Raw genomic sequence first — 27,992 nt, forward strand, 5'->3', positions numbered from 1 at the left:
ATTATTTTGTTCAATATTTTTTTTGTTTATTGTCATATATTGAATTTTATACTTGATGTGTGCATTAATAACGTTTTGAAATATTAATTATTTTGAAAACGTTGCTATAATTTAGTTTTATATTTGTATGTTACAGATCAACGTAGAACTCTCAATGTAGTCAACTCCGCTGCATATCGACCGGTAAATCAATAAACTTTTTTTTATGAGAACGTCAAATATAAATATATAAATATATATATATATATATATATATATATATATCTTTATATTTAATTAAATAAGCACATATATATTAATTTTTTACTGTTTTTCTACTTGCTATACAAATTTGTATATTTATTTATATATTGTTTTTCTACTTACTATACAAATTTATATATTTATTTATATATTTGGCGTGTTTTTTATCTATTTAAAAAATTTTTTTTACATATTTGTTTTATCCTGATATATCTTTAGCGCTTGACTGCTTAGATATTAGATGACAATTATTGACATAATTAAACAGGATGCCTTTTAAATATGAGACTAGAAATGCGTATAGCAAGTAGAAAAGATTAATATAGTTGAAAGGGAATCACTGAATTATATCTTATCACGGTTTTTATACACGAGGTTTTGATATGTCTCATTCGCGCTTTAAGCAAAGTCTACGAGTCACAGCGATAGAGCGGAAAATACATTTGTCATTTAATTAAATTGCCGGGTGGTACAAAAACGGCCGGCGCTTTCTTACTATGAATGTCACGGAATAAAGAATATTTTCGCAGTCATAGTTACGTGTGAGAGAATTTTGGCGTGACATTCTCCACCGAGTTAGGATTATAGACGTAAGGTCGCGATAAAGACCGTCGAGAAGAACCGGGAAAAATGTCGAGAAAAGCCCAACCCGCATGCTGCTTCTCGTAAAAAATTAAAAAACTGCGAAACGAGAATGAGTATAAAGCAGAGGCGTACGTTTTCTAAGTGGAAATCTCGCTTCTTAGAGACGCGAACGAGAATTTATGGTTTATGGAGCGTAATAAGTTACGCGCGAAGATTGAAAAGTACGAAGGAGGGAGGAAGGGAGGGGGAGAGAGAAGGGTGCGTTATGCTTTATGAAGATGTCCGGCCTAGTTTACGGCAGCCGTTAACGAAACACCGTGTGTAGATGCGTTTCGCGTCATATCAATAAATAGTCCGTTGCAACAATGCGGATTATATTGCAGTTGTCCAGGACTACAGATTACGTGCTGTGCGAATCAACAGCGCGTAGATTGCCCGTAGGAACGAGAGAGCACGCGTGATAATAAAAATTAATGCGCTTCTCTAGTCAGTTTATCTCCATTTTTTTCGTTACTTTTTTTGCATTCATTCTGCGCGCATCGTTACATTATTCCGCTTTACTGCATTGCTGCAACCGACGACTATACTTCTCCCTCGCAACAAAAGGCTATCCAACTATACTGAATAGAAATATGACTTGAAGAATAAAATTCGAAATACGAGGCCGATCTATAAATCTCGCGTGTCTTTTCGATTTTGAAATACAAAATTAATGAGAAGTATAATCTTTTAATCGATGATTTATATTTTTCACTGCCGACGACGCGGTTCCGAATAATTCTTTTCATTTGTGTTAAAAATGAAAAAATGACAAGTATGCCTACAAGTAGTAAATACGTATGCATGAATGTGTGGACTGCTCGAATAGAAACGCGGATATCGTAAAGATGAAAGAGATAGCGTTATGTCGTACTCACCGGATTGTGCTTTGTGCGTGGATAAGGTGGGGGCGGGCGGCAATCCGGCGATGCTACAAAGCGTCTGCCCGCTGCCGTACTTGATGCTTCTGCAGTGGCACGGCGTGGTGGGCGTCGTCAGCCCTTCATTACCCCTGATGGCAGTCCCGATCACCGAAATCTCGTCGAGCTCGTGACCGCTGTCGTAGTGCCATAGCCTCGTCGCACTCGTGCTGGCCCCGCCGACGCCGACGCCGCCGTCGTCCCCGGCACCGACGTCGGCACGACCGCCACCGGTGCCCCTGCCTCCCCCGCTCCGGCCCCTAAGCGACTGCACCAGCCGCTTGGCGCCCGAAGACATTCCACGGAGGTGATCCAGCCTTCCGGTCTTCGTTTCCTCTTGTCCTTAGCCGAAACCGCCCGAATACACGCCCGGGGATATCCACCTGAAAGATCGATCGCATGCGCTTGTTTTCCAGTTGCCGAGTAATAGATCGCTGCACAAGTTCTGTCTGTTGGAACGAAGAGAGAACTTTCAAATGCAACTTGCAAAAATGATTTATATTCACAAGATCGAATATAGCCAGAATTATTCATGATAGCTTGTTACGTTTTTTTTTTAATTTTTTCTACGCGAGATTCTTTTTCAATATGAAATTTTATGATATGTCAATAATAAATACAAGTATTTGCAGCACTTTTATCAAGTATAATGTTTTTTTATTGTATATTATGATCGAATAGAAATTTGTAAAACATGGACTACTTTATTCGCGGCTTTAAATGCTTATATAATCTTTTCCGAATGCAATAGACAGAATTTACGCAGCAGTCTAGTACAATGTAAATTTACTACATCCTAATCTCCGCACTAATCGGGGATCTGTCGATAAGGAGTCTAATTGGTGGTTAATTTCGATTACTGGTATTTCGGCTGACTATATGAAGGAATATCTATTTATCACACATCGAAGATATAAATGATGCTTTTGACAAAAAAATCACTCGTAAAATTGAAATATACCGGTTGGCTTGAGGCTATAAAACAATTTGGCTCGTGAGATAAGAGTTTAGTTATTTTCAATTTCGACAGACATTTATGATAAATGATCAGGCAGAGTCTGACGCATACATCTCCTTTAGTCTCTTCTTTTCCGCTTTATCGATCTTGACTATGAAAAAGTAAAGTACGATGCTTAGAAGGACGATAACTTTTGATAATACATAATAGACTGTTTTCCCATTTTTGGGCTTATACTTTGATAAAAAAAAATGGTTTTAAAATACTTCATGTGTATATTGAAAAAAATTTCTAACATTATTACATCTTAGGAATAAAGAAATAAATAATAATCCAGATACAAAGAATTATAAGATACAACGATAATATAATATTTGAATATTAAAATATATTAGATCACACAGATCGCTGACTTTATGCCGTGTAAACACGATATTCGCACACATAGGAAACATAGCACGACTTTAAAATTGAGGGAGGATTACGAAGATTAAAGTCTAAACGTTAAGGGTTTGCAACCCTCTAGCCTTTTCCGTCCCTACAAGACGAGAACCGATAAGCCGAGTGTCTGGAATATGAGAGGCGAGATGCTGGCGTTTGACAAATTGGCGACGGATCGCACTTACCACGTGGTGATAGCCGCCGCGCAGTGACAGCTCTGCTCTCTCTTTCTTTGCTGGCTACGTTTACCGCTAACGGTAACGCCGCGCACAATCGCGACCGGTGTCACCGAGCGTAGCACATGATCGCTCTCTCTTGATCCCCGGTACGATACGGCGCGCGATTCACACGCCAATGATGCTCCGCTTCCGGTGCCGGCTTGCCACCCTCGCGATTGTCAATCGAGCCGCTTGAGCGTTCGAACGCACCGACCCCGGCAGATCACCGTGGGAGGTCGCGCGACGATCGGCGGCATGCCACGTAACCCTCGTCGAGCACGTCGCCTCCGACGCCGCTCCGTCGATCGCACCCACGATCGCGCTAACGATCACGGAGGCTGGCGATCTGGGCGGCGCACTTTTTGCGAACGGTGATCGACAGGCGTACGAGGCACCGCGAGACGTCGCTCGCCACGCGATCGTCCGCGATCGTCCTCCCGTCGAGCGACATGCCCCGCGATTACGTCGGCCCCGATGGGGGGTCGATCGCCCGATTTCGCGACGATCCGATTTCACGCGGCGCACCCTTGGCACTTTTGCACCTTCCGCGACGAACACCGACGATGGAGGACGGGGCCTCCCGCGCTCGCTTCTCCCACACGTTCTCGCTTCTCCCGCGGCCGAAGAATGCCCGGTGGCCCGATATTGACGCCGACGAACCCTCTTTAAGGGACGTGGCGACGTGCAACAAGTGTCTCGAGCGATGATACCCGTCTCACGTGCCGCTGCTGCGCCTCGCTTTCGCCTTTACTCCGCATTCAACCGCTCTCGCCGATGCACGCGATACTCTTTGTTCGATCCGTTGACAGATTCGTCCTCGAAGCACGATGTACAGCGCGACGGTACCTGGGAAAAGCAGAGAAAGCATCGGTTAATCGGTTATTCGGTGATTCGCAACTATTGAAAAATATGTCAGGAAATATATTAGAGTTTAAACGCGCGGATGTATCGTTGAATGTTTCGAGCGCGTGTGAAGTTATTATTCCTGGAGGAAGCTGATGCGATGGGATTTTCGAACCCTTTGTGAGATGCCTCTTTAAGGGTTAAACATTCAACGTTGATGGAGAAGTAATGAGCAGGAGATTAGGATGCGGCCTGTCGAAATTGCTATTATCGATTATGCCGAACCTCAAGTGCGCGGGGGAACTTCATACGTTCGTTATACTCGGATTAATCTCAAGGGAATTAGAATGGCAAATCGACCATAATGACGCGACATATCTCAAGCGAACATTTAAATTGTTCTTAGTTAGATGAAGAATATCTTTATCGTTTTATAACATGTTAAATAATTAAAGTAACGCATACAATTTTGCGTTAAATTGGACAATACTATTGATTGTGACATGAGAAGAAAGGGGATTTCAAAAGTACAATGAAAGCATCATAATTAATCAATTATTTCGCAGACTGAAAAAAATTAAGAATATCAAAAATATCAAATAAAGTCATATATTAAATTGTTCTTAGTTAGATGAAGAATATCTTTATCGTTTTATAACATTTTGAATAATTAAAATAATGCATACAACTTTGCGTTAAATTGAATAATACTTTGATTGTGACATGAGAAGGAAGGGGATTTCAAAAGTACAATGAAAGCATCATAAGCATAATCAATCAATTATTTCGTAGACTTTGAAAAAAAAATTAAGAATATCTAAAATAGTATTAAATAAAGTCATATATTAAATTTATATTCTTTTATAGCTATTAATAGTGAATTTTTCATACGGTATTCTGTCTAACAGCTGCAAAGCTAGAATTTTTTAATTAGTTTTTAACTAGTTCGTTGATACGTATATGTACGCTGTCAAATGACAAGATGATGGATGCCTCGTATAATATTACTTATACGCGCGTATATTCTATAACTATGTGTGACACAGTGATATGAGAAATATATACACGAGCAAGGTAAGGGAAAAGGGAAAAGAGGATTGTGAATGAGAGAATGGACCGAGCAGAATGTAGGGACATTGAGCTGTCGCGTATAGTCGACCTGACGTATTATTTTATCCTTTTATTCTCGCCCTGCACACAAAAAGGACACTTTGACACAGTATGCTCGATCGTTTGACATCGCGATGCGAAAAAATGCCCCCACAATATTTTATATTAACAACGAAAAGGGACGATTTCTCCTCGCGGAAAAGACTTCTATATCGTACTTTTTCATCGTGTATCACATACATTTTGTCAGGAATTTTTTTTATTCTTTTACTTTTTATCTCAAGGATTATAACATAAGAAAGGAAGATGAAAAGTAGGCTTTAGGATAACCGTAAATAAATCATGATATTCTCTTATTCACAGTTCTTTGATTATTATAAGAGAGAGATCCTAGATGTACTCGGCAATCTATTTATTGAGATATCTCAATAGACAACGAATCTGAATTATCCATTATACTATTTTGCATTCTTGTGGACCGATCGATAAATAATTAGGCAGCGGGAGCGTCGCGATGCTCGATCTTCGAGCAACGCGTTAAATTGATTTCGCATAACGAAGAACAATGGCTGTCGCATACGGGATGAATATTAGGAGCTCTTGCACAGGATCGGATAAATTATGTAGGCAACGAGAGTCTTGTTTTATTGCCGGCAGGGTCGTCGTGCCGCTGCAATCCGGGCGTAAACTCGACGGGTTCTCTCGTATGGAAATTGTAACTTGAAAGTATAATATGGAAAAAAATATCCATTGGTGGTCTACGTTACCAGGGAGTACGTTTGTTTTAGCTTATAAAAATTCCGGTATAGAGATTTGAAGTGTATTTATCCTCAGGAAGTGACAGTCTCTTGGAAGCCTAGAAATTTATTAGGTCACGATGTACGACACGCTTTTATATAAATCTCTCGTCCTTTAAAAAATTTACTTTTTAAAGATTAATTTTTAAAACAAAAATCGCAGGCGGATTGCGTTAAATATTATATAAGAACCACTATTTCGGTAGCCAAGTTTACTGCTTAGTTTGTTCAGGCGAGATGAATGCGACTTGAATGAAATTGGAAACAAAACAGACGTTTCCGTCTGCCAAAATAAATTTAAAGAATTTTAAATGAAAATTATACTTATAACAGATATACGCGAAACATATACCTTAATGTAAACTAATGAAATAAGTATAAATTAATATTTCACGTCGCTTAGTTGATTTTAAATAAATAAATGAATGTGCTCAATGATACTCATGGAGCAATTTCATTAATGCTTAATCTTAAAACTACTCCAATGTCTTAGTTAATGTAGAGTTCTGTTTAAGTGCTTAATCAGAATGCTGTATCTGCAGCATATCGCCCCGAAATGCTTTCTTTTTCATAGTTTCATAACGACGCTTACGAGACTCATTTGTCATGGGCTCAACAATTGCTGCACAATTTATACAACACCCTTCATGCATTAAATTGTGAAATATTCCAGAGGATATATTAGAAAAACTTAGGAGCTTTTATTCAATTGTACAGCGTGTGAGCGTGCGTGCATATGTGTGTGTAAATATAGATTAAATAAAGATAATGTTTTTTATTTAAAATTCACATTAATTAAGAATTATTTTAAATAATTAATCTTATTTTAATTATACATATATATAATAAAAAGTAAAATAAAATATATTAATTACAATAATTATTATATGATTATTGTTTCAAATAATATATTATATCTCTATTTAATTTATATTAATGTTTATAAATGATGTTTACAATTGTTTATAATGGAAAATAATGCAAATTTTCAAATTACCTGTTCAGTGATACTTTATTGTCTTATTATATTATTTCATGTTTATTAGTGGACCGATGCACAGTCGATGCAATACAGCAATTTCCGGTCAAAATCTGTTTAAATTTTTTGTCGAAATTTGCAGAAAATAACTCGTGCACGTTCCATATTTCTGTTGAAAATATTCCACAATGAAAACGGAATATTCGTTTGCAACGACCGTCATAAACTGAGAGACTCTATTTCTCTGATATTTTTTGTCAGTCGTGTTTGCGATCGGAAGCGCAGTGGTTGATCGATATCAAAATGAAATTCGTTTCAGTGAGATTTTCTACATCACATCGTTCGATAAAAGCACGAAATTATGTAATGACGAGTTTTTGATAATTACATACACGCATATACACGCATTTGATTCATTTCAGTTCTTGCGAAAATTTGCATTTCACAATAAAATTATGAAAAATATTTTGTAGCTTTTAAATAAATAAATTTTACATTAGCAGCCACCCATTTTATGCAGGAACATTAAGTCTCAAAATTTCGTCCTGTGAATTTTGCCAGAGTTTTGCTGCATGGCTGCACAGTATTATCACGATTTATAGGGAGAATTTTAACACGTATCTCGAAGGTACATCGACCGAAGCGAAGGGGTTGCGCTCTGCAACATCCACGATGACGCGTATACGCTCTGCGGCTGTAAATAGTCGAGTCCTATTGTCACCGACAATAAATGCAGATACTGCAGTCTTTCACTTTACGATCGATCTATGTTAGCGAGTTTATGTCCACGTCGATTGCAGCGAAATGCAGTGTTGCAATAGAGAACGAATGACTCGGCTCGGCCAGTGATCTCGATACATACATATCGATGAATTGAAACGGAAATCTCCGGTGGACTAAAGCAAGGCAGACGGAATCGTAAACGATTGGAATTTGTCGCGCACGTATAAACGTAACGAATTTTTTACGACCTATGGATTTTACCGATAATGGAAGTTTCAATTTTTCGTTCGCATCCGTTAATACGCAAAAGTATGCTATTCGGTGCGTACGATCGCGTGTGTAAGCGATATTTTGCTTCGGAAGTATCAATTATAGTGAATCATTTACGGATCCTCGATCCACACATTCGGTCATTTAAATTTAGTAACGTGTGACCGCAGCGGAAATAATTCACGAATTGATCTCCAAGTTCGCCGCGAAACAGTATTTTCGAATGCATAAACACATAGCTTTTGAAAAATAGCGATTGAAAAAGAAGAGCGTGTACAGAATAAATTAGTTCAGATAGGGGACAAACACGTAGGATTTGCAAATTATTGTATTTTAAAAAGCGCAGATAAAGATGAGGTGAAAACTGCGTTAAAAATATTCCAACTCACGTAAAAAAAGCTACTCTGTTTTTATTTGCTGAGAGAGAGAGAGAGAGGGCGAGAGAGAAAGAATGTTGAGAATATCTATTCAAAGTTGTATCCTAATATTATATTTTCGGGACGAATTATTTTGTAAATTACGTTTTAAAATTGTAAAATACTGTTAGCCAACCCGAAACAAATGATAATGGGCGCGAATGTTTTACAATTCGATGAGTCGAGTTTTCTAAAACAAAAAAAAAAGTAAAAAGGGAAAAAAAAGAAAAAATGCAGAAACACGTATACAGGTTACAAACGTTAACGACACATTCTGCGTGCTCACTTCGTTTGTCGAATTGATCGAGTTTGTTAAATTAAACTCGATATACAGTGTCGAAGTTTCTCATAGGTGCATTTTTACGCATCGAACTCAACTATAGCTCGCGTATCAAAAGTCACATGGTGCGGATTGCAAAATAACCGAGAAGAAGAAAAAAAATCTGACGGAAACAGAGAGAAACAGAGAGAGGGGGAGAAGAGGAGTAACAGGAATCGCGTGAATGGAATTCCGCGAAAATCGAGTGGAAGCGGTCAATAGACTAAGTGAAAAGAGTGTCGACTATTCTGACGCGATGCATCCAATGTAACCTCGGCTGAATATTGGTTGCAAAAGGAACTTTAACTTTTTACTTGTACAAATATATGCCATGTATACATGTATATTGCATTAAGATCGAAAATATCCTAATGAAAAATATAATTTTAAATTATATAATACGTGAATGAAAATATCGTAATGCAACGAGGGAAAAAAGACTTTTCTTTTAAAAACATGTTACAAATATACGCTAAAATTGTCTATACGAGGCTTCATTTTCGAGAAAATCAGTTTTGAAGAAATTGGATAATTAATAATAAATCATTGCGGTTTTTAAAATTTAGATTAAATTTAATTTTCAACCATATTTACTGAATTCATTACATTACATTTTACTGAAATCAATTACATTTTGCTGAATTCTTCTGTGCCATTTAATGCAATTCTGTATAATGAGAGAAAATTAAAACTTTTCACTTGTACAAACATATGTCATGTATACATATTGCATTAAGATCGAGAATATCCTAATGAAAAATATAATTTTAAATTATATAATACATGAACGAAAATATCGTAATGCAACGGGAGAAAAAAAGATTTTTCTTTTAAAAACATGTTACAAATATACATTAAAATTTTTCTATACGAGGTTTCGTTTTCGAGAAAATTAGTTTTAAAAAAATTGGAAAATTAATAATAAATTATTTTTAAAATTTAGATTAAATTTAATTTTCAACCATATTTTACTGAATTCTTCTCTGCCATTTAATGCAATCCTGTATAATGAGAGAAAATTAAAACTTTTTGTTATTATTTTATAATATTTTTTAAGCTGATATTTCAGGAATTTGTTAGAAATTTAGGGATATATTGGATATTTTATAAATAGAAGAAAGCAATTTAATGTGCAGTGATTAAAAAATTAAAGTTTATCTGCAATTGCTTTAGCTATTTTTTTTCTTTCTCTTTTAATGAGGTTATAAAACTCAAGATTTATAAAACTCAATTTTTGAGAGATAGTCTTGTTGATACTTGTGTGATGCGAAATATTTTGTCGGTTATTATGCTATGTTTGCATGTGAAAAAGCAACCTCGGTAAAAAGCTTTTTATGTGCTCTAGAATAGCTTTGAAATAACGTGCTGACTTTTCCATAAAACGTAAAAATGCAGCAAAATTATCAACTTTATACGCAATTTCAAAACTTAATGAATAAAAATATTATAGAAGGAAGTGCAGCAAAAATTCACACATATTGTTATATTATATTATTGCCACACATCAAATAATAGCAAAAAAAAAATACATTTCACTTCTTATAAATTTTAGCATAATATAAGTATCTATTCGTTTATATCAAACTTACTTGCCTAAGCTGTTCTTAATATTATTCGATCGATAGGTTGAAAATTTCAAAAGGTTCCTACGCCGCGAAATAGACAAAATACCCGTCAACCTCAACAACACGCAAGATTTATGACTTGACGAAAGTTCAACGTGCAAATTCACATGTCAAACCTTCGAAACAAGAAGTAGCCTAATTGAAGTTTTCGAAATATCCGACCGAGGTGTAATTACTCTTGTCACAGGGATATGTCGCAGGAAATTCAAACTGATTAGTCGTTCTCCGCAAAAATAGATACGAAGTCGAGTCTGATAAATCTTTTCGATCGATACTAAATAATCCAACATCGATAATTCATTACGCGAAGATTTGAAGCGGGATTCAAGTGGATGTTTGTATAGAAGTGTGTTAAACTCACATTGCATTATTTAGAAGATTTGCTAAGTCCAATGGATCGTTCAAGGTAGTACACGAAGCTTTACGCGAGCTAAAGAGATTATCGTTGCTTACGTGCCATACAGTATCAACTACTCGACTCAAAACGAACTGATCATCCGACCAACCGATCATCCTTTAGAAGCAGAAGAAGAGACTTACCGAATTATTGGTAAACTTTCTGCTTTCGAGGCGTGTTTCGTAACTCGAGCAATTCGTTCTCAAGCGAAGAGGTGTAATTATTAATAGCGTGTCTCGCGCTGCGGAATGCTAAATGTTTCTCTATAATTTATTCTATTGCCTCTCGAGTTTTTGTTCACGTCGCGCACCGACATCGAACACGATTGTAACTTTGCATGGGTAAAGTTGGTTTCTTCGAAGAAAAAATTGCTTTTCTTGTAAAAGATAATTAGTGTCTCTACTTTTCTTTTCTTACTTTTATATTTTTGAGAGTAAACCGTAATGGTCTCTAGAGGCCTGAGAAGTTAAGATAAAGAATAAAATAAAATGTAGTATTTTAAATTCTCAACATTTCTATTTTTGCCTATTTTTTATTTTTCTTTGGTACCTGCTTTTTATGTACTTTTTACTTCTCTCTCTCTCTTTCTAACTTCTTTTTGATTTAAAATTATTTGACTGTTTTTAAGATAATAAAATGTAGATACGACAAATTTTATAAATGTTAATAAGTAAAATTTCTTTCCGAAAATTAGATTATGCTAAATCGGATTATAATAGAATTGCAATTAATTTGTAGCAAAATAAATTGACAAAACTTGATTTGAATTGCTTGAGGCGATTAGATCGGACAATAAAAGTCTAATAACGATACATTAACACATTAGTAACGTTCTACATATGTATACCATACGCATACGTCTTATATCCGTATAGGTCTTATATCCGTACACAAATTTGCGTAAAGGCTTTCCGAGCAGATTACTGGTCATGTGGATCGCGTTCTAAGTAGTCAACCATTGGCCAGCTTAATGGATTAACCTGTAAAGCTTCGGAAGCACGTAGTTTATACGGCTGAGATGAAGTTGTTATATGACGTTTAAAGATGCATTAGCAACATAACTGAAATCTTCTCGCGATGCTAACTGTATTAAATTTAAATAATTTATAAATGATAATCACGTATATTAATTACATACTAATGATAATACATTGATAATAATTTTTCTACGGCAATCATATCCGTTCGATCTCATCAATTATTACATTTCAGCAGAAAAAAACTTACTTTCGTTGCAGTCGTAAGAATCTTTTACAATAAAAAAATTGAGAAGCTATATTGAATGAAGATTCTTGCAGAAAATTCTTTCTCCCATAAAAGAAGAGGGAGATAGAGAATGCATAACATTTTGTACTGTATATACGCGATATTTTATTTCAAAAAAGTTGGAATCTGCTTAACGCGCCACACAAGCACGTTTTTACGATTAATCCATCGTGCCAGTAGCAGCGAACCTCCGAGTTCTGTTTCATATCACGCGAAATAATCCCACGTACTGCAACTTGCAAAGATAACGTACAAGAAAACGGGAAACAAAACACACTGGCGGTGGGTTTAAGCGACAAAACTGAGACTGCTGGCCAGTCCGAAAGTAGGGGATCGGTCCTAGTCGGGTCTGGCGCTCTTGATTGCTGTGCGCTTTAAATTGTCGTTCTACCGAGCATCGGTGGTTAATTTCACGACGTGCACTTTTAGTCGCTGAACGGGAAAATAAAGTACTTGCCTCTACCAAGGAGAAACCGCACAGGAAAGTGCGCGCCAACGGGGTGGCCGCTCACGACGAAGTAGTTTACAGCTCTCGCCACGCAGGCGACCCGATAATCACCAGTGTAGGCTACTACTAGATTTCGCGCACTTTTGTACGTGAGTAAATTCACATTGCAGTAAGTGAAATATACGGTAATGCCTGCGAAACCGCGCTCTCTTCCTCTCTTTTCACATGCTTTTGCATTTCGACGGGAAAACGCTCTTTGACGCACGAAAGCCACATAGGACTTATATCGAGTTACATTTAATTATAAAACAACGTATAATTACTTATTTTTTCACTTATGCTTGATGAAGGCAGAATAAAGCTAATCACAGGTTGAAATATTACGTTTTATGTTCTTTTGAGAGATACAACACTGAGTTTGATTAAAACGCAAACTTTGCGTGTTAATAATATTTTACAACGCATACACATAGTACAAACTGTTATTAATATTATTTTCTGTTGTATAACTAAGATTTTACATTTTCTCTATATATTTACATGGAAATCTTTTAAGATGGCCCATTTTTGCGAAATTATTTTTAGATAGTTTATTATTTCAATATTTAAATTTATGTTTCTCTTTTTCGGTATTTTAAAAATATTATTTCGATAAAATTGGGAAAATAAAAAAGTTTAATAGAGAGGAGTTTTATTCAAATAATTATTTTATTATTTCAAAATTGCGAACATCTCGAAATTCATAATGAATATTCCCATGTGTGATAGTAGATGTGTTGAATGCCATTAAACTTTTGGCTATTGAATATATATATATATATATATATATATATATATATATATATATATATATACATATAGTATCTCCGATGTATGTATGCTGTTAATTATACGCGGTTGTTAAACATAAATTTAATTATGAATTATATCTCGAATTCACAGAGATTGCGCAAATATAAGACGGCATATGTATATCATGTTCAAGTTATATTGCCTATTTAGCGTGTTAAGTCGACTTGTAACTACGTTACGGTGGATGAGTTATGGATATCTGTTTCACGTAACTTCGCGCATTTAAATCAGCCCTTTATGCTAAAAGCGAATGACGGGAGAAATAGAAGAGATGTCTCTAAGAAAATGTATTGTTGATATGAGACGATAATAATCCATTTCTTAAAAATATACATATTTGTGGCGTAATTAATTTTAATCAAATTAAATGATAAATCATAAAGAAAGGAAAAAAAAAGAACTGCATTAATAAATAGTAATAACATAATTAATGTACTGTCAAGAAATATGATTGCATATATTTGTTATCAATCTTATACATATTTTAGGTAAGTTTATAATGCAATTTCTAGAAATAGTATCCTGAAATAGCAAGACGCCACGAATGTACATAGTAGTTTCGAGTATTTAGTAATCCCTCGGGATTGTTCGAGAGATGCTTTGCAACTCACCGAAACTGTACTCTACACGAATGAAGTTCCGTTAATTCCATTACTCTTTACTATATAAAGTTTAGAAAATTAACAAGAACTGACCGTAGTAGCTGATTCTCGATATCAAATAGCTTGATCGTAGTCTTCTCTCACAAAGGTATTCGAGTGTATGTACATTATCAGGATGTGCGAATTCCAATAAAGGAACGAGGGCACGCATTGTTACCTGACTTTCACGAATAAATGAACAGGTATATGCAAACATAATATGATTATATCGATTATCAAAACTATCTCGGTTTCAATTATGCTTACGAGTGAATGCACGAAGTTGAGTAATAGAGAACCGCGTAGGCAACCGCAAATAAGATTACATTTCGCTGTTTAAATTTGTTCCTCTGCATCCAGATTGAAATTGAAATGGCATTCCCATTCTTGCTCTCGTTACTGGTGAATTCGCTCGACGTATGGACCGAGAAAATGATCTCGTTGTTCAGGATATTTAGTAGCGAGCGAGATCCGTTTCCATGGTCCTGTGAACCTCTGCAGGGCTCGATTCGCAATCAGGAGTTACTAGGGTGACAAGAGAAGTCACCAGAGTAACGGTTGTTGCCGAAATTCCAGACAATATTGGCTGGATTACTCGGCTTTTGCGAAACTGAAAGGACACGAACGAAAATCAGGAATATCGTATGTACAGAATTTCTTCGAGTAATCTCCATAAGCTATATAATTTTTAAGTTATGTTATATTGTGGTATTAAATGTTATGTGTTATATTAAATGTATATTAATATAAATATATAACTCATTATATAAATAACTCTATAATATATAATTCGTTATTTATTTATTTTTTCATTTATTTTTTTGATGGAATATAACAACAATTCAGATACTATATAATTTTACATTAACACGCGTCTAAGAAAAATTAATATTAACAAGTAAAAAGTATATTCGACATATTTTTCCGCCTTCTAGCAAATTCTTTTTCCCTTATAAAAACACATACATTAAATATGTAAGTGATATTGAGGGAGATAAAAAAACACGATCGTGCAAAAAAGAAAATAAATTGTTATAACACCGTCATTAAAAATTGTTGACAGATGATAAAGCAAATTAAATGTAAAGCAGATACTTAACAGCCAAAGTGTTTACAAAGAAGCAGTTTTTTTTCTTTCTTTCATTGGCAAAAGTATCTAGAATTTTAATGTTACAAAGCAGATGCTATAAAACAAAGTCGGTAAAATATCATGATCCGTTGTCGTACGAAAACAAGCAAATGTAGGGTAGATATGTATAGATCTCAGGAAAATTGAATTTCGAAGTAGGTTACGCAAGACAAGTTTCAAGAGAAGCAAATATACACATACGTGTGTAAAGAATAAACAAAAACAAACAATCATGCGGAAAATAAAGAATTTTGTCTGAAGTTTTTGACTCGCAATTGAAAGTTTAATATTTTATATTGCAGTGTAAATAAATACAATGCAAAAGTCAGTCTCGCATAAAATTTACTTTCACATTTTAATATACTTAATTTAAATAATAAACATGCATGAGTATTGTTTTCAATCCTATTTAATAATCTAGTTTTGCTTTAATCTAAGTTTCAGAATTTAAATTTATAAATTTATAAATTGAGAGTAGTTTCACACGATCCATCCTGCTCTGTTTAATATCATTCCTCTTAATGCATTAATCCATTCATACGGAATTAGAATAGAACATTTTTTTCTAACAGAAAGAAAAATTCTACTTCGATAAAATATCGGAAAAGAGGCAATAACCGTGTTTGCGCCAAATATGTAAAATTGCCGAGAGTGTAAGCAACATATTTTAAAATGCATCGCGTAAGTACTTACGTAAGCTACCATTTATCTACATTTGTTAGAAACACTTGGCAAATTCATTTCTCTGTACATATTCACAAGACTTTTGTAAATAAAAAAAAAATATGTTTTTAAAAATTTAACTATTTTAATTTCTCTATACACATATAGCGATTAAAACTTTAGTTGTAATGTTCTTTGCACCGAGATGCAATTATATTAAAGTTTATTGTGAATTTTATTCTCTCGCAAACTCTTTCTATACTTTTTATGTATCCTTTTATTTGTTTAAAACAAATATTATTATAAATTAATCTTTCGTTTTATAATATTTTAATTATTTTTTTTTGTTATTCGATATAATTCAATGAACAGGCAAATAGAAATTACAATAATAATTATTAGCATATATAGAATTGAGAACTATTTTAAAATTAATAGTAATTTGTCGAGAAAAGATCGTGAAACATTTCTGTGTGCCAGGAATTATTTTCCAAGTTTGATGCTCTGCGTTGTATACGATATCATCGCGCGGAGATAAATTATTTCTCGTCGGCGTCTCATTTGCGTTCGATGTTCTACTCCGAAAGCGGGGCCAGACTGAAGACAGTATTTCTGTATCGACCGGCGCAACGCAGTGTTATGCAAATGGGAACACTTTCTCGTGAAATACTGTCGCGCAGACGATAAATCACAAAATTTAATCAGAGTGAGGAGCCACGACAAAATCTCGCTGATCATACTACGCATTATGTACGCGCATGAAACGCGATCGATTAGCACAAAAATTTTCCGGAGTGCTAATTTTGCGAATTAAAATGCAAGCGTAATCGTGCTTTTAACGTTTTATGATTGAAGCCTTCGTTGAAAGCGCTGCAGCCGTGATTGCGAATCCAGATGAAAATGAATTAATTTCTTTTTCGACGTTTTTATAAATAGCCTTTGTTATGTCATGGGTGCGCTGCATTTTTCAAATATTTATTTTTAATAACCGGATGTACGTGGTGCGTAATATATCATTTTGATTTGTGCTTTTATCAACGACAAGAAAATTAAGCATATTTCATGAATCAGTTAATAAATTGCAAATTCGTGATTTTTCAACTAAAATAATTTATTTCAGATTAATGTTCATAGATTCTTGGAATTCTTTTTCTTAAGAAAAACTTTAAACGAAAATCTATTTTTTATATGTAATCAATACTTTATTTATTCAACAATTATTCTAATCTTTTCTTCTTGACTTTAATTTTATAAGTAGATAGTAAATATTAAGAAAATTAATAAATTCAATATAATTTAGTTTATTTCTAAAAGAATTATTTTTGCTATTCTTTTCAAAGATTTACAAATTTTTGCGATATATCGAATGTTCCCAGAATTAAGCGAATTCTGCATATTATTTACGAGTTTAATAATTTTGATAATGTAACAAGAGTTAACAATCCAATCAAATATAACCAAATCTAATAATAACTACGTTCAATAATATACTGAAACTCGTATAACTTTCTGACAATAGTTGTAGTAGTTAATGCTTGCCTTCCGCAAATCTTCATATCGATTGTGAAAACTCAATTCGAAACACACAATATACTAGAATTATATTTGGTCTTTTAGTTATAAAGTCTTTAATAGTATAAACTTTGGTAATTAATCTTTCTTTACAACAAAAGCATTAAAAAAACATTTTGCATCAATACTAACGAAACAAACTGTTAAAATGTAGTTTCAAACTTGTTTTTTTCTTTTTCTTTATTTTTATTAAGCAAATAATTCGCCTTTGATGAAGTGGATACGCGAATCGCGATATGTGTGCGATATCTTTACATGCATCTATACACGCATATGTTGTGCGATATTGTATTAAAAAAACATTTTGCATCAATACTAACGAAACAAACTGTTAAAATGTAGTTTCAAACTTGTTTTTTTCTTTTTCTTTATTGTTATTAAGCAATAATTCGCCTTTGATAAAATGGATACGCGAATCGCGATATGTGTGCGATATCTTTACACGCAGCCTTGTATACACGCATATGTTGTGCGATATTGCGAATGATTAGTTTATCCGCATGCGGAAATCAGAGCGATGAGTAAACCCAAAGTTCATTTTGCAACGAGCGCTCAAGTGAATGAAAACGCACACATTGCGTAAGCCACGAATTAAACGCTCGAGAGAAGCGACGGAGAGGTCGCCGACGCGACCTTTCGATTTAACCATCGAGAATCTATCATTATTGGACTGGCGGAATATACCGCGGAGAATGCGCTTTCTTCGTCACTGTCGATACAAGAATTCAATTTCTAGTGAAGCGCAACGTGGGCCGTTCCATTGACGCCGTTATATATTCCGGCATGTACAGACAGATGTATTCGTATACGCCTTGTATAAATGTATAAAAATACATTTCTGATCGTTACACAAATGATCGCTATTATGAGAAATCAGACCGCTGTTGTGCAAATGTAATATTTGCAGAATAATTCAACGAGAGAACATGAGAGAGTTTGCTAATTTATATGAATGAGTTCAATAAAGAAAAAAATGTTCGTAGGTAAAATCTAATTTCTAATTAAAAACCTAATATTTAATTAAAATGGAAATAATTATTTCTATTTATATAAGAACAGAAAATATATGAAATTCAAAATTAATTCATGCAAGAAATTAAACCGAACGTTTTAATAATAATAGAATAATATTTTCTACATTTCCTAAATAAGAGATTGACGTATCTGGAGAAATCCAAATAATAATAAAATATATTACAAGCTAATCTTTTATTTCGTTCCGTTATATAGCTTCTAATCACAAAATATAGTTTTCTCGAAGCCAGTGACCGAGTGTTATAAAATACCAATGCTTTCTCGCAATAATAAAAAAAGTTATTGGAAACGTCGTAGAACGGCTAGTTTGATGCTATTCGCGCGGAAACGAGTATTGGTCTCGTATCTGGAATTCTCATGGATGTCATTACTGCGGTCACTGCGCTGAGGTACACGAGCCTGAAGATGTCCTCAGGTCTAATATGACACCGACGAGTATTCCTGCGAGTGTAACCATGTCTAACAAAAAGATGCAGCTTGGCGTTGAAGTCTCATCTTTCCTATACCAGTGCGTGTCGTGTCCCTTGGGATGACACAGAACCAATGTGTTCGACATTGTTCCGGCTTATAACGTTATGCCATTTGTTTCCTGTCATTGAATTAAGTAGAAACGGAAATAGAATGATATATCATAACATATTTTCACGAACCTAAGATTTAAAGCTAAAATGCTGAATAATGTTGGTATAAAAATTTAATAAGCGGAACAGGACATTAATTTATCACACTAATTTCTCTTAAATAATATCCGCGAATATTTTGGTCAATAATTTTCCTCTCAATAACTAAAGTTTTTAAAATTCCTTCATTTTAAAACACGAAGAAAAGTTTTTTCCTTTGATTAAACTCTTAATGCCTTTGATGTTCCTACATTGCTTATTTTAATTTCTATCAAATTTAGCCCAAAAGATAGCGCTACAAATAATAATAATGATGGCGCGGTAAATCAAATTTCGCAATTTTCTCTAACTTAACGGGATATTAATATAGATAGGGAAAGGAAGAAAAATAGCTCTGCATTCTATCAAACTTTATAAGATCGTCATGATTTTACATTGTTACCAGTAGAGCGGCGCGAAATCGCTATCCTCCACCGAGATATCTCTCCTCAATCCTGGATCCATTTTAGCAGAAAATCGATCGGTCGTTTATAACACTGTCGCAGCCCGTTAGTTTTACAATCCGCTTTTATCGTTAACGATTTTCAAAGAATATTGTACTCGTCTTTTCGTATTTCGCGCGAGTAGAGAGAGAATATCACGGACGGATAAAAAGCGAATTATTTATACAAAATCTGAAATGCGATGTCAGTCTGGCGACTGTCCCAGTTACGACATGTTCGACATAATTCCGCTCGTCGTCGGATATTCTTGATCGGATCGCGAGCGCAGCATCCGATAAGTCGCTGAATCAAAAATACGAGGCGCGTGATATCGTGATCTCGGTCGTCGTGAGACATCGATGGCGATTGGAATATAGTGTCTACGATATATAGAGGCGGTAGGAGGCTGTCGCAACGCATTGCAACAAACTCTATCACGCCGATTTGCGATTTCCGCACGCTGGTCCGGCGACGAAGCTGCATTCGTTATTTTTGCAGTGAATCCCGACGCGCGTAGCTTTGATTTCGTCCCGATATCACAAATACGCGCCTCGTGCGACAAATCTAATATCGATATCCGTCGTATTTTACAATCACTGTGACGTAAGATCGCGCGCGAACGCGCATAAATCCCTCGCGCGTAAAGCCCGGCTTTTAAAGAGTTACGAGAGTGTGACAAATATCGATGCGATATTTTATATGATTTTGTATAGTTGCGTACATCTTTTTTTGAAATAAATATCGTAGTGTGTGTGCATGCGAAAAAAAATTCGTGGAGTTATAAAGACCATCACGATACAAACTACGTCTCACAAACCAATGTTAAAACGGCTGACTCCACGGTATATGCGTTTACATTAATTTTCGCTGAAGCACTTTTTTCGGTGTACATTGTAACGGTTGCACAAATCACTTTGAAATTTACATACAAAATACCTTACGCGAATACATTCCTTCCAGAAAAATGCGTAATTCAAGAAGAAATGAAAATATATATCATCATTATTATTTACCGAGTAAAATACATATAATTTAAGAAGAAATGAAAATATGTATCAACATTTTTACCGAGTAAAATACATGAATGTAAAGTAAAAATATAGGTATATCTCGTTATTATGTTTAATAAAATGCGGGATTTTTTGTTTGCATATACATAAAGGGTGCTAAAAGAGCGTGACGTCGCGATGCATTTATTATTCTTCATTTCTGAAAGAAAAATGACGTTTCTTTCAGCCTGAAAGTTGTCTCTCGCGAGAAGCGATTCGTATTCATGTATGCGTCGAATATGCTCAAGCGGGCGCTTCGTCTTGCGAGGATCTCCTACATGTCCGTATCTAATCGAAAGACAATCCATCATGTCGATCGAAGTGGATTATTGACGAGAAATGCTCTCGCTATTGTACTTAAGCACATCCCATGCAATGTCATACACATGCGAGGTCGAGTCGACAATGGGAGTCTAAGCACGAGTGTCCTAAAATCAGGCAAAAATCTGCTTTATCGGATCTATAAGACATTATCAGACTTACAATGTTTCAATTACAAGCGATGTCCGTAAAACATGGATGAGAGAAAAACGTACGTAAAAATCACGCCGTCTCTCTATTGAGAGAGACCGATAAAACGTTACTGAGACGTTTCTTACTTGCAAGTGGACGTTGCAATAGGATCTCGTTTCTCAGAAAACCAATTAAAGTTAGCGGCAGCTCTCGTGAGAAACTCTAACGTGTATGCTACAAGTTCTCGTTATTCTCATCCTCGTTCGAGCACTCAGGTCAGCCTCTGCTTTAGTAGGTAACTGCTACGCGGTCAATTCTGTATCCACGTCATCGTGAAGTAACATTTACGTAATTAATATTTCAAGGTAAAGTTTCAAGTATTTCAATTTTTTCACGAATAATAATTAATCACGATCCTCTCTCGTTCAACGCGACGATAGTTCACGAATTTCGCGAATGCGAAGGTCTAAGATGACTAGATCCTCGTCTTAAAAGCATCGTAACGCAAAGTGGATTCCGGATAGCGCGGGTGGATAAACTTTCATTCACATAAAACTGTCGTTACATACGAATTGCTCGTGTCACCTCGTTCTTCGTCGCGTAAGTGGACATCCGCCGACAACGACAGACTTCGATCTTCTCCAAGTTCGATGGACAGACGCTGTGGGCGGCAGGAAGTGAATTTTTCTCTCGTCCCGGTAAATATTCATGTATTTCGAGGAGCTCTCGGAGCGCGCATCTCGCGGAGACTCATCCTTTTTGCTTTCTTTCTAGCTATAACTATCTATCGCTCTCTTGCCATTCTCGTTCAAACTCTTATTTCGACGTATTTTGACATCGCTCCGATATACATATATAATGTTAAAGCGACACACACGCATACACGTTGTTATCATGTAACGTGAATTGAATTTACATTTTGTCATATCATATTACATTATGAACTAGTATAAAATGGATATTAGTAACGACGGTGAAACCAAATTTATCCAATTGATTGAACATGCAAGCATGTAATTTATATCGGAGATTTGAAATTTTTTATAGAAACTTTTTATTCAAAAATATAATCTTAATTATTAAATATTCGATATATATAACATTATAATCTTTATTTTTGCTGGTAATCCATATATATCGAAAGTTTGAAAATCTCGGATTATATAGATAGATGAGATATAAGTCATAATTTATATAATATTTCTGATAAAAGATATATAAAGCAATAAATTTCAGTTAATGATAAAATATCAAGAACAAAATAGAAAATAGAATTATTTAAAGATTTATAAATTAATGAGTTTTATTAATATTATTACAATGTGTTAAATTTCACAGACATGATAATAATGTGTTTCTATATTTTTCTCTTTATTTTTTTATCTTGATACAGTCTAACGTCGCGATTCTTACACATATGAAATGTTCGATTTTTAATATGTAGTCTTAACTCGGATTAAACTAGTTCCGTAGCAAAATTTTTACAAAGTTTTATTTTTCTCAACAAACAAAATATAAATTTATCAATATTTTTTAGATTGCAATTGACGATATTTTAATAAGAATTATTTCCTAAAAGAATTTTAAAGATTATTCCAAACTGCGCTGAAATGTTTAGAATTTTATTAGTTTAATAAATATATTAGCATATCGGAAAAAGTCTTTGAAAGTTATACGAAAAACTTCCACATTATTTTCCTCAAAACAAGCCTTCATGGAATGTAGGATCATTGTTGCACCGAGCGATCTATATAATCACGCGATAAAGAGGATAAACTAAAGCTTGGGCGAGAAGGGCAGGGAGAAGAGTAGCGCGCAGTGCGACGAGGGAATGAAAAATGCTCGGAATTATCGCGGAATTTGCATAACAGCGGGATTCCAGACCCGCGGTTAAAGTGGTTCTTCCGGGGGTGGGCGAACTCGAGTCGATCTCTCGCGTGCTCGTCAATCGCAATTGCACTTTGCGAGTGTTTCTCCGTGCTCGAATGGCAAAGACATTTGGTACAATCGACGGCGGAAAGAGAACGAGCTCGCAGAGTTGCCTCTTCGGCCAGCTTCGACGAACTTTTATGTATTGAACTCCTTGAATTGTCGATCGTTGTTACTTGAGTCATTGCTGCTTAACATGAAATTAAAAATTTCGTTCGCGGATGTGTTTTAGTATTTGTATCATATAGATTTGATTCGTACTTCTTTTACAAGAAAATATTTTTCTAAAAATAGTATTTAATTAGCCTAAAATGGCTTTTATTTATATAACTTTTGTTTAGTACAAATTATCTTGAAAACTTGATATCTAGTACAGGCATTCAAATTAACATTCATACATTGCAAGTATGTTAACTACAAAAAAGCGTACGTGATAGAACGTATCTCTCTTCATCAATTAATCGACAAGCGGAATTATTAAAAGGATGGCTATTTAAATTCCATCATGTGGGTAGATATCAGATTTTTCATAGGTCGTGCATGAAAGGTTAAACTGTGCGAGTCTTTCATCGATAACCGGTTCTTAAAATTCCAGCCAATCAGGATACTGGCTCTTAACAAATTAAAAATCTATAGAGCAAAGATTCGAGACACGTGAAATATGATTAACGTAAAAATTAATGTCTAACGCTATTGAATGAAAAATGAGCGAATAATTAAAAATATAAGTTATATAGAGTGAGGCAATTAAAACAGACCACTTGAATAATTTGTAAAATATATATTTTAGGAAAAATTGTGTTACATATAAAAGTTAATAATTTCGTTATATATCATATATTAATTTGGAAAATAATTGTCTCACTTTATACATATAATATATTTGAACATCTTTGAAGGCTATGTGAAAGGCTACACAATTTTTAATAAAAAAGCAGCATGTCTGCCAAATTTTATTAAACCGTAATAACATATTTGTTTTGCAGGTCGTTTAATGGCTGATTTATTTAATAAAAATACGTCATAGAGAGATAATGAAAAACAAATTGAAATATTTCAATCAAAACATCGATAGATTCACATGATTGTGTTTTGTCTTCAAATATAATTAACATGAAAGCTTTTTAATATCTCGTCACAAACGAAATTGCATTATAAATTTTTTATTATCTTGTCTAACATACGCAAGCTGACAGTATATCATGTATATTATTTTCCTCGACACTTTTCTGGAAAAAAATAAAATTAAAAGAAAAAAACATAAGAAAAATCATAAGAAAAATTGACTAAGTATTGCGTACATTCTTCTTGTTTTTTTATATTACATTTAACGAGGGGTAAACCGCTGATCAAAATTATGTACACTAATGCCTACTAATGCCCAATTCCTGGGCATTACTGCTAAATTTTTAAAATTTAATAATTTAAATTTTAATAAATTTAAAATTATTATTTGGAAGAAAAAACTTAATAATACTTTAATAACGTCCATAATACGCATTAATACTTCAATAAAACCTAATAATGCCCAAGTAATGCCCAAGCAATGCCCAGTAATGCCTTAAATCTGTACACCGCAATGCCCTCAGCGGTTTACCCCCTCGACATTTAATATTGCAAAATTTAAATAATAACTTCTAATTAATGATGAAGGGAATAAGAAGATTTAATTTATTTCAAGTACTTTACTCTGTATTTATAATACTGAGTATTTTTTAACAGCGTTGAAAAAGAATAACTGCAACATTGAAGTATTTTGTTTTGATCTTATTCGCATAAAAAAATATTAAAGTTTAATGAAAAAATACAGGAAAAACCGATGGAATAAAACCGTATATATTGGTTTTATAAGAACTCGCATATTCGTTTAAATTACGACGACACTTCAGCATTTTTTTGTACGCTTTTAAACATTATTCTAACAACTTTTAGTGATCACCTTTTGATATTATTTTACATAACGAAAATTATATCTGTAACAAAATTATATTTTAGTTCGTCCAGACAGTTTTTAATTGAATATTCGAGTAAACAATTTTCATTGATGACTACTTCGATTAATAAAAAAATAAAAAATTTTAGTGGCACAGGATGAGAGATGGATGCATTATAAATATTAAAACAGATAATTGAGTGAACATGAAAATCGTAATCAGATTGAGCGAAGATCTCGTTCATATACTTTTATCCATAAGTGAAAAGAAATCATTGCGTGATAAATTTTTTATATATTATATGCTGCTTTTATCAATCATTTATATCTGTTCTGTATCGCGATTATGATGCATAATTGCGTATTTATATGTATCAAAATCGATACAAATGATATGTCATATAAAATTAATATGTTATTTATGCTTATACAATTGTTTAGTTTACAAGTACTCAGCAAAAGAGAGAACTAATAATCAATAGAATCATACGGATTGATTAAAATGAGTCATATAGAAACACATTTGATATATATAAAATAAAATGTTATCTGATGTATATAAAACGAATTTTTCAAGACTAGTGCTACATAATAATAGAAATTGAAAATTACTACAGTAATTGTATTCTAAAGTTTAGTATAGAAATGCTATATTAATTTAAAGTTAACAGATTTGTTTAATAAGTTTAAGTAAATAATCCATTTTGCGAAATATTGCAATTCATTAATGATATTTAGACAAATAAAATACAGATTTTGCTCTCTTGTAGCAGCGAAATAAACTAGTAAAATTACACGTTCTCCGTATGTAAACGAAGAATCAAATATCAGTGGACGCACGAAATGAGTTTTTAATATTTGAAAATTGTGTGCTATGTGTATACACGCGTATACACACACACACACACACATATTTTTTAAATATTGACAAAAGGTTAGGACAACAGTAATATTTTGGTATCATCTTAATTTTTTTATGTGCTCTGCTATATTATATCAGCACAATTGCAATTGCATCAACAATTGCGATCGGTACTAAAATGCGTTTTAAATCTCTTATAAATATACTGGCAATATTGCGGTACGTCAAAAGCAAGATAAACATTTGCTTTTATCGCTACTATTTGGCGGATTTATAATTTACAGCATCGTTTATTGCTTCCCCGTTGCCATGTGCAAAACGTAGATAGGGCTCGCTTCATTACTTTTTGCCTAGCTGGTAATAAACAACGATATTATCCGCAAAACAGCAACGGCTTATCCTACTTCCCCTAGATAATGAGAAAGGATCAATTTCACTGTCGAGAAACACTTAGTCGTTTGCGTATCTTTTACTTGAGAAATTCGTGTTTTTTTTTTAAACTCATTAAATAATTACGTTTGCTACATCTGCACTGATTAATTTGCATATTAGTGATAAGCAATACACATTCTTTTGATATCAGCATATTTTTTAATATTGCTTTGATTTTTTGTAATATAGAAATTATAGGAGAGATGAGTTAATTATTCGCCAGGATTTTTTTCTTCAAAAATATGTAAAATATGGATTAACGATATTTGTTTAATAACAAAATCCTATTTAGTCGAAAAGAGTTATCACATGTGCTTCTAAGCGAGTTATGATATTACGCTAACTTGATATTATAGAAATAATTAAAAATCTTTGCATCGTAACATTTTCTCTAATAAATAGTAATTTCGACGCGTTAAAATTAGAATTTGTCGAATAATAAAGATAAAATCACTCGGTATATCAAGTCGTATATCGCACGCTTATATATATGTACATGTATAGGCCATACCACTCCGCTAAATTCCGTTTGTTCCTGACACATGATTTAGTAAGTTCGCGCTATACTAACATTAACTCGATACGGAGTATTCAGTGCAAGTGCCAGTTAGCAAAAGCGGTAGAACGTCAATATTGAACAACAGCGTGGTTTTGCGATATCCTTTGACACGAACTTTATCTGTCGAAGTGCGCTGCGAAAGATAAAAACTTGCCAACGCGATACAAGATACACTCGCGGGTATCAATAAAAACTGATCGATGAAAGCGACGTTTTCGATTTTCAGTTCAAGGTTGAACGGTTCTCTTATCCCGCATTTCTTACTCTTGTCTTACGGATATCGAAGATACTTATCAAATTGATGGCGTCTATTATTTTATAAAAACTATTTATAGAAGTTAATTATGAATATTTCTAGATAAATATATCAAATAATAATTTGAATTGATTTGTTTCTTATATTGGAGAATTCGCGACATATAATGCGCGCGATTATGATAAGTAAGCATGAATAAGACATTAGGATTTTTTTTTTAAATGAACTCGTCGTTCGGATGAATTAAACACGATGTAAAAATGCTTGACGAGGATTGCCGTATGATGCATATAGGATTTCTTTTTTTCGTAAATAATCGACAGCAGCAACGGTTAGTTTCAAGTGCTCGGCACGTCGAATAGCGCTTTCCAGGGGTTCATCGTCGACCATCATGGATGAGAAACTTTCTCGGGCGAGAGAGGAGAAAAGTTTGGTTTGGCGGGAGAAATAATTTCTCCGACTGAAATTAGCGTCGATGGAAAAGAATTCCAGTAGACGACTCGATAAGTTATAATACCGCGGGGAGATGGCTGTTCAAATTAACTCGCCTGTTAAGTTTGACAGGACATTTAAATTACTGTACCAATGAAATTAAGTCGTCTCAAAAGCAATTGCTGCTGTATGAAACCTGATGGAAAAAACTCTACTAATAAGAACTTGGGGGAATATTCTATCTTTAAGCATTGGTTGAAGAATTCTCTTTTTCAAGTATTACGCTGTTTTCTCTTATATTGTTGCTTTTTTAAAAATTTCCATCATCTTATGCAATTTCTTTAGTTAAATTACATATATTTTACTTTCATTCCCTCCACTGTTCTTATTTTAATATAACATTTTATCTGAAGATAAAAAAATATTGAAATATTTCTAAGCAATATAATATTTTATAATCTTATATAAGACTTTTGCCTTGGCCTTCGCGGAAAAA

The 27,992-nt window shown here is 34.1% G+C and overlaps 1 protein-coding gene and 1 long non-coding RNA gene across 10 annotated transcripts in view; one reads left to right on the top strand and one right to left on the bottom strand.

The window, feature by feature from the left end:
- The window catches only part of LOC145977015 (uncharacterized), a 157,401-nt gene that overhangs the window by 118,590 nt on the left and 10,819 nt on the right, over positions 1-27,992 (bottom strand). For all 7 annotated transcript variants that reach the window (XM_083108632.1, XM_083108636.1, XM_083108633.1 and 4 more), the window contains exons 2-3: positions 3,372-4,250; positions 1,746-2,170 (exon numbers count right to left, since the gene is read on the bottom strand). In XM_083108632.1, coding sequence (XP_082964758.1) covers positions 1,746-2,085 — 340 coding nt within the window. In that variant the 5' untranslated portion in view covers positions 2,086-2,170; positions 3,372-4,250. The remainder of the gene's footprint in view (positions 1-1,745; positions 2,171-3,371; positions 4,251-27,992) is intronic.
- LOC145977020 (uncharacterized) overlaps positions 1-27,992 on the top strand; it is a 59,701-nt gene that overhangs the window by 630 nt on the left and 31,079 nt on the right. For all 3 annotated transcript variants that reach the window (XR_014440380.1, XR_014440379.1, XR_014440381.1), the window contains exon 2: positions 137-183. This is a non-coding gene — a long non-coding RNA (uncharacterized LOC145977020). The remainder of the gene's footprint in view (positions 1-136; positions 184-27,992) is intronic.

This window comes from Camponotus vicinus, unplaced genomic scaffold, assembly GCF_025532165.1.
Source record: "Camponotus vicinus isolate PSW18456_S1 unplaced genomic scaffold, iyCamVici1.0 SCAF_9, whole genome shotgun sequence".
Classification (NCBI taxonomy): Eukaryota; Metazoa; Arthropoda; class Insecta; order Hymenoptera; family Formicidae; genus Camponotus; species Camponotus vicinus.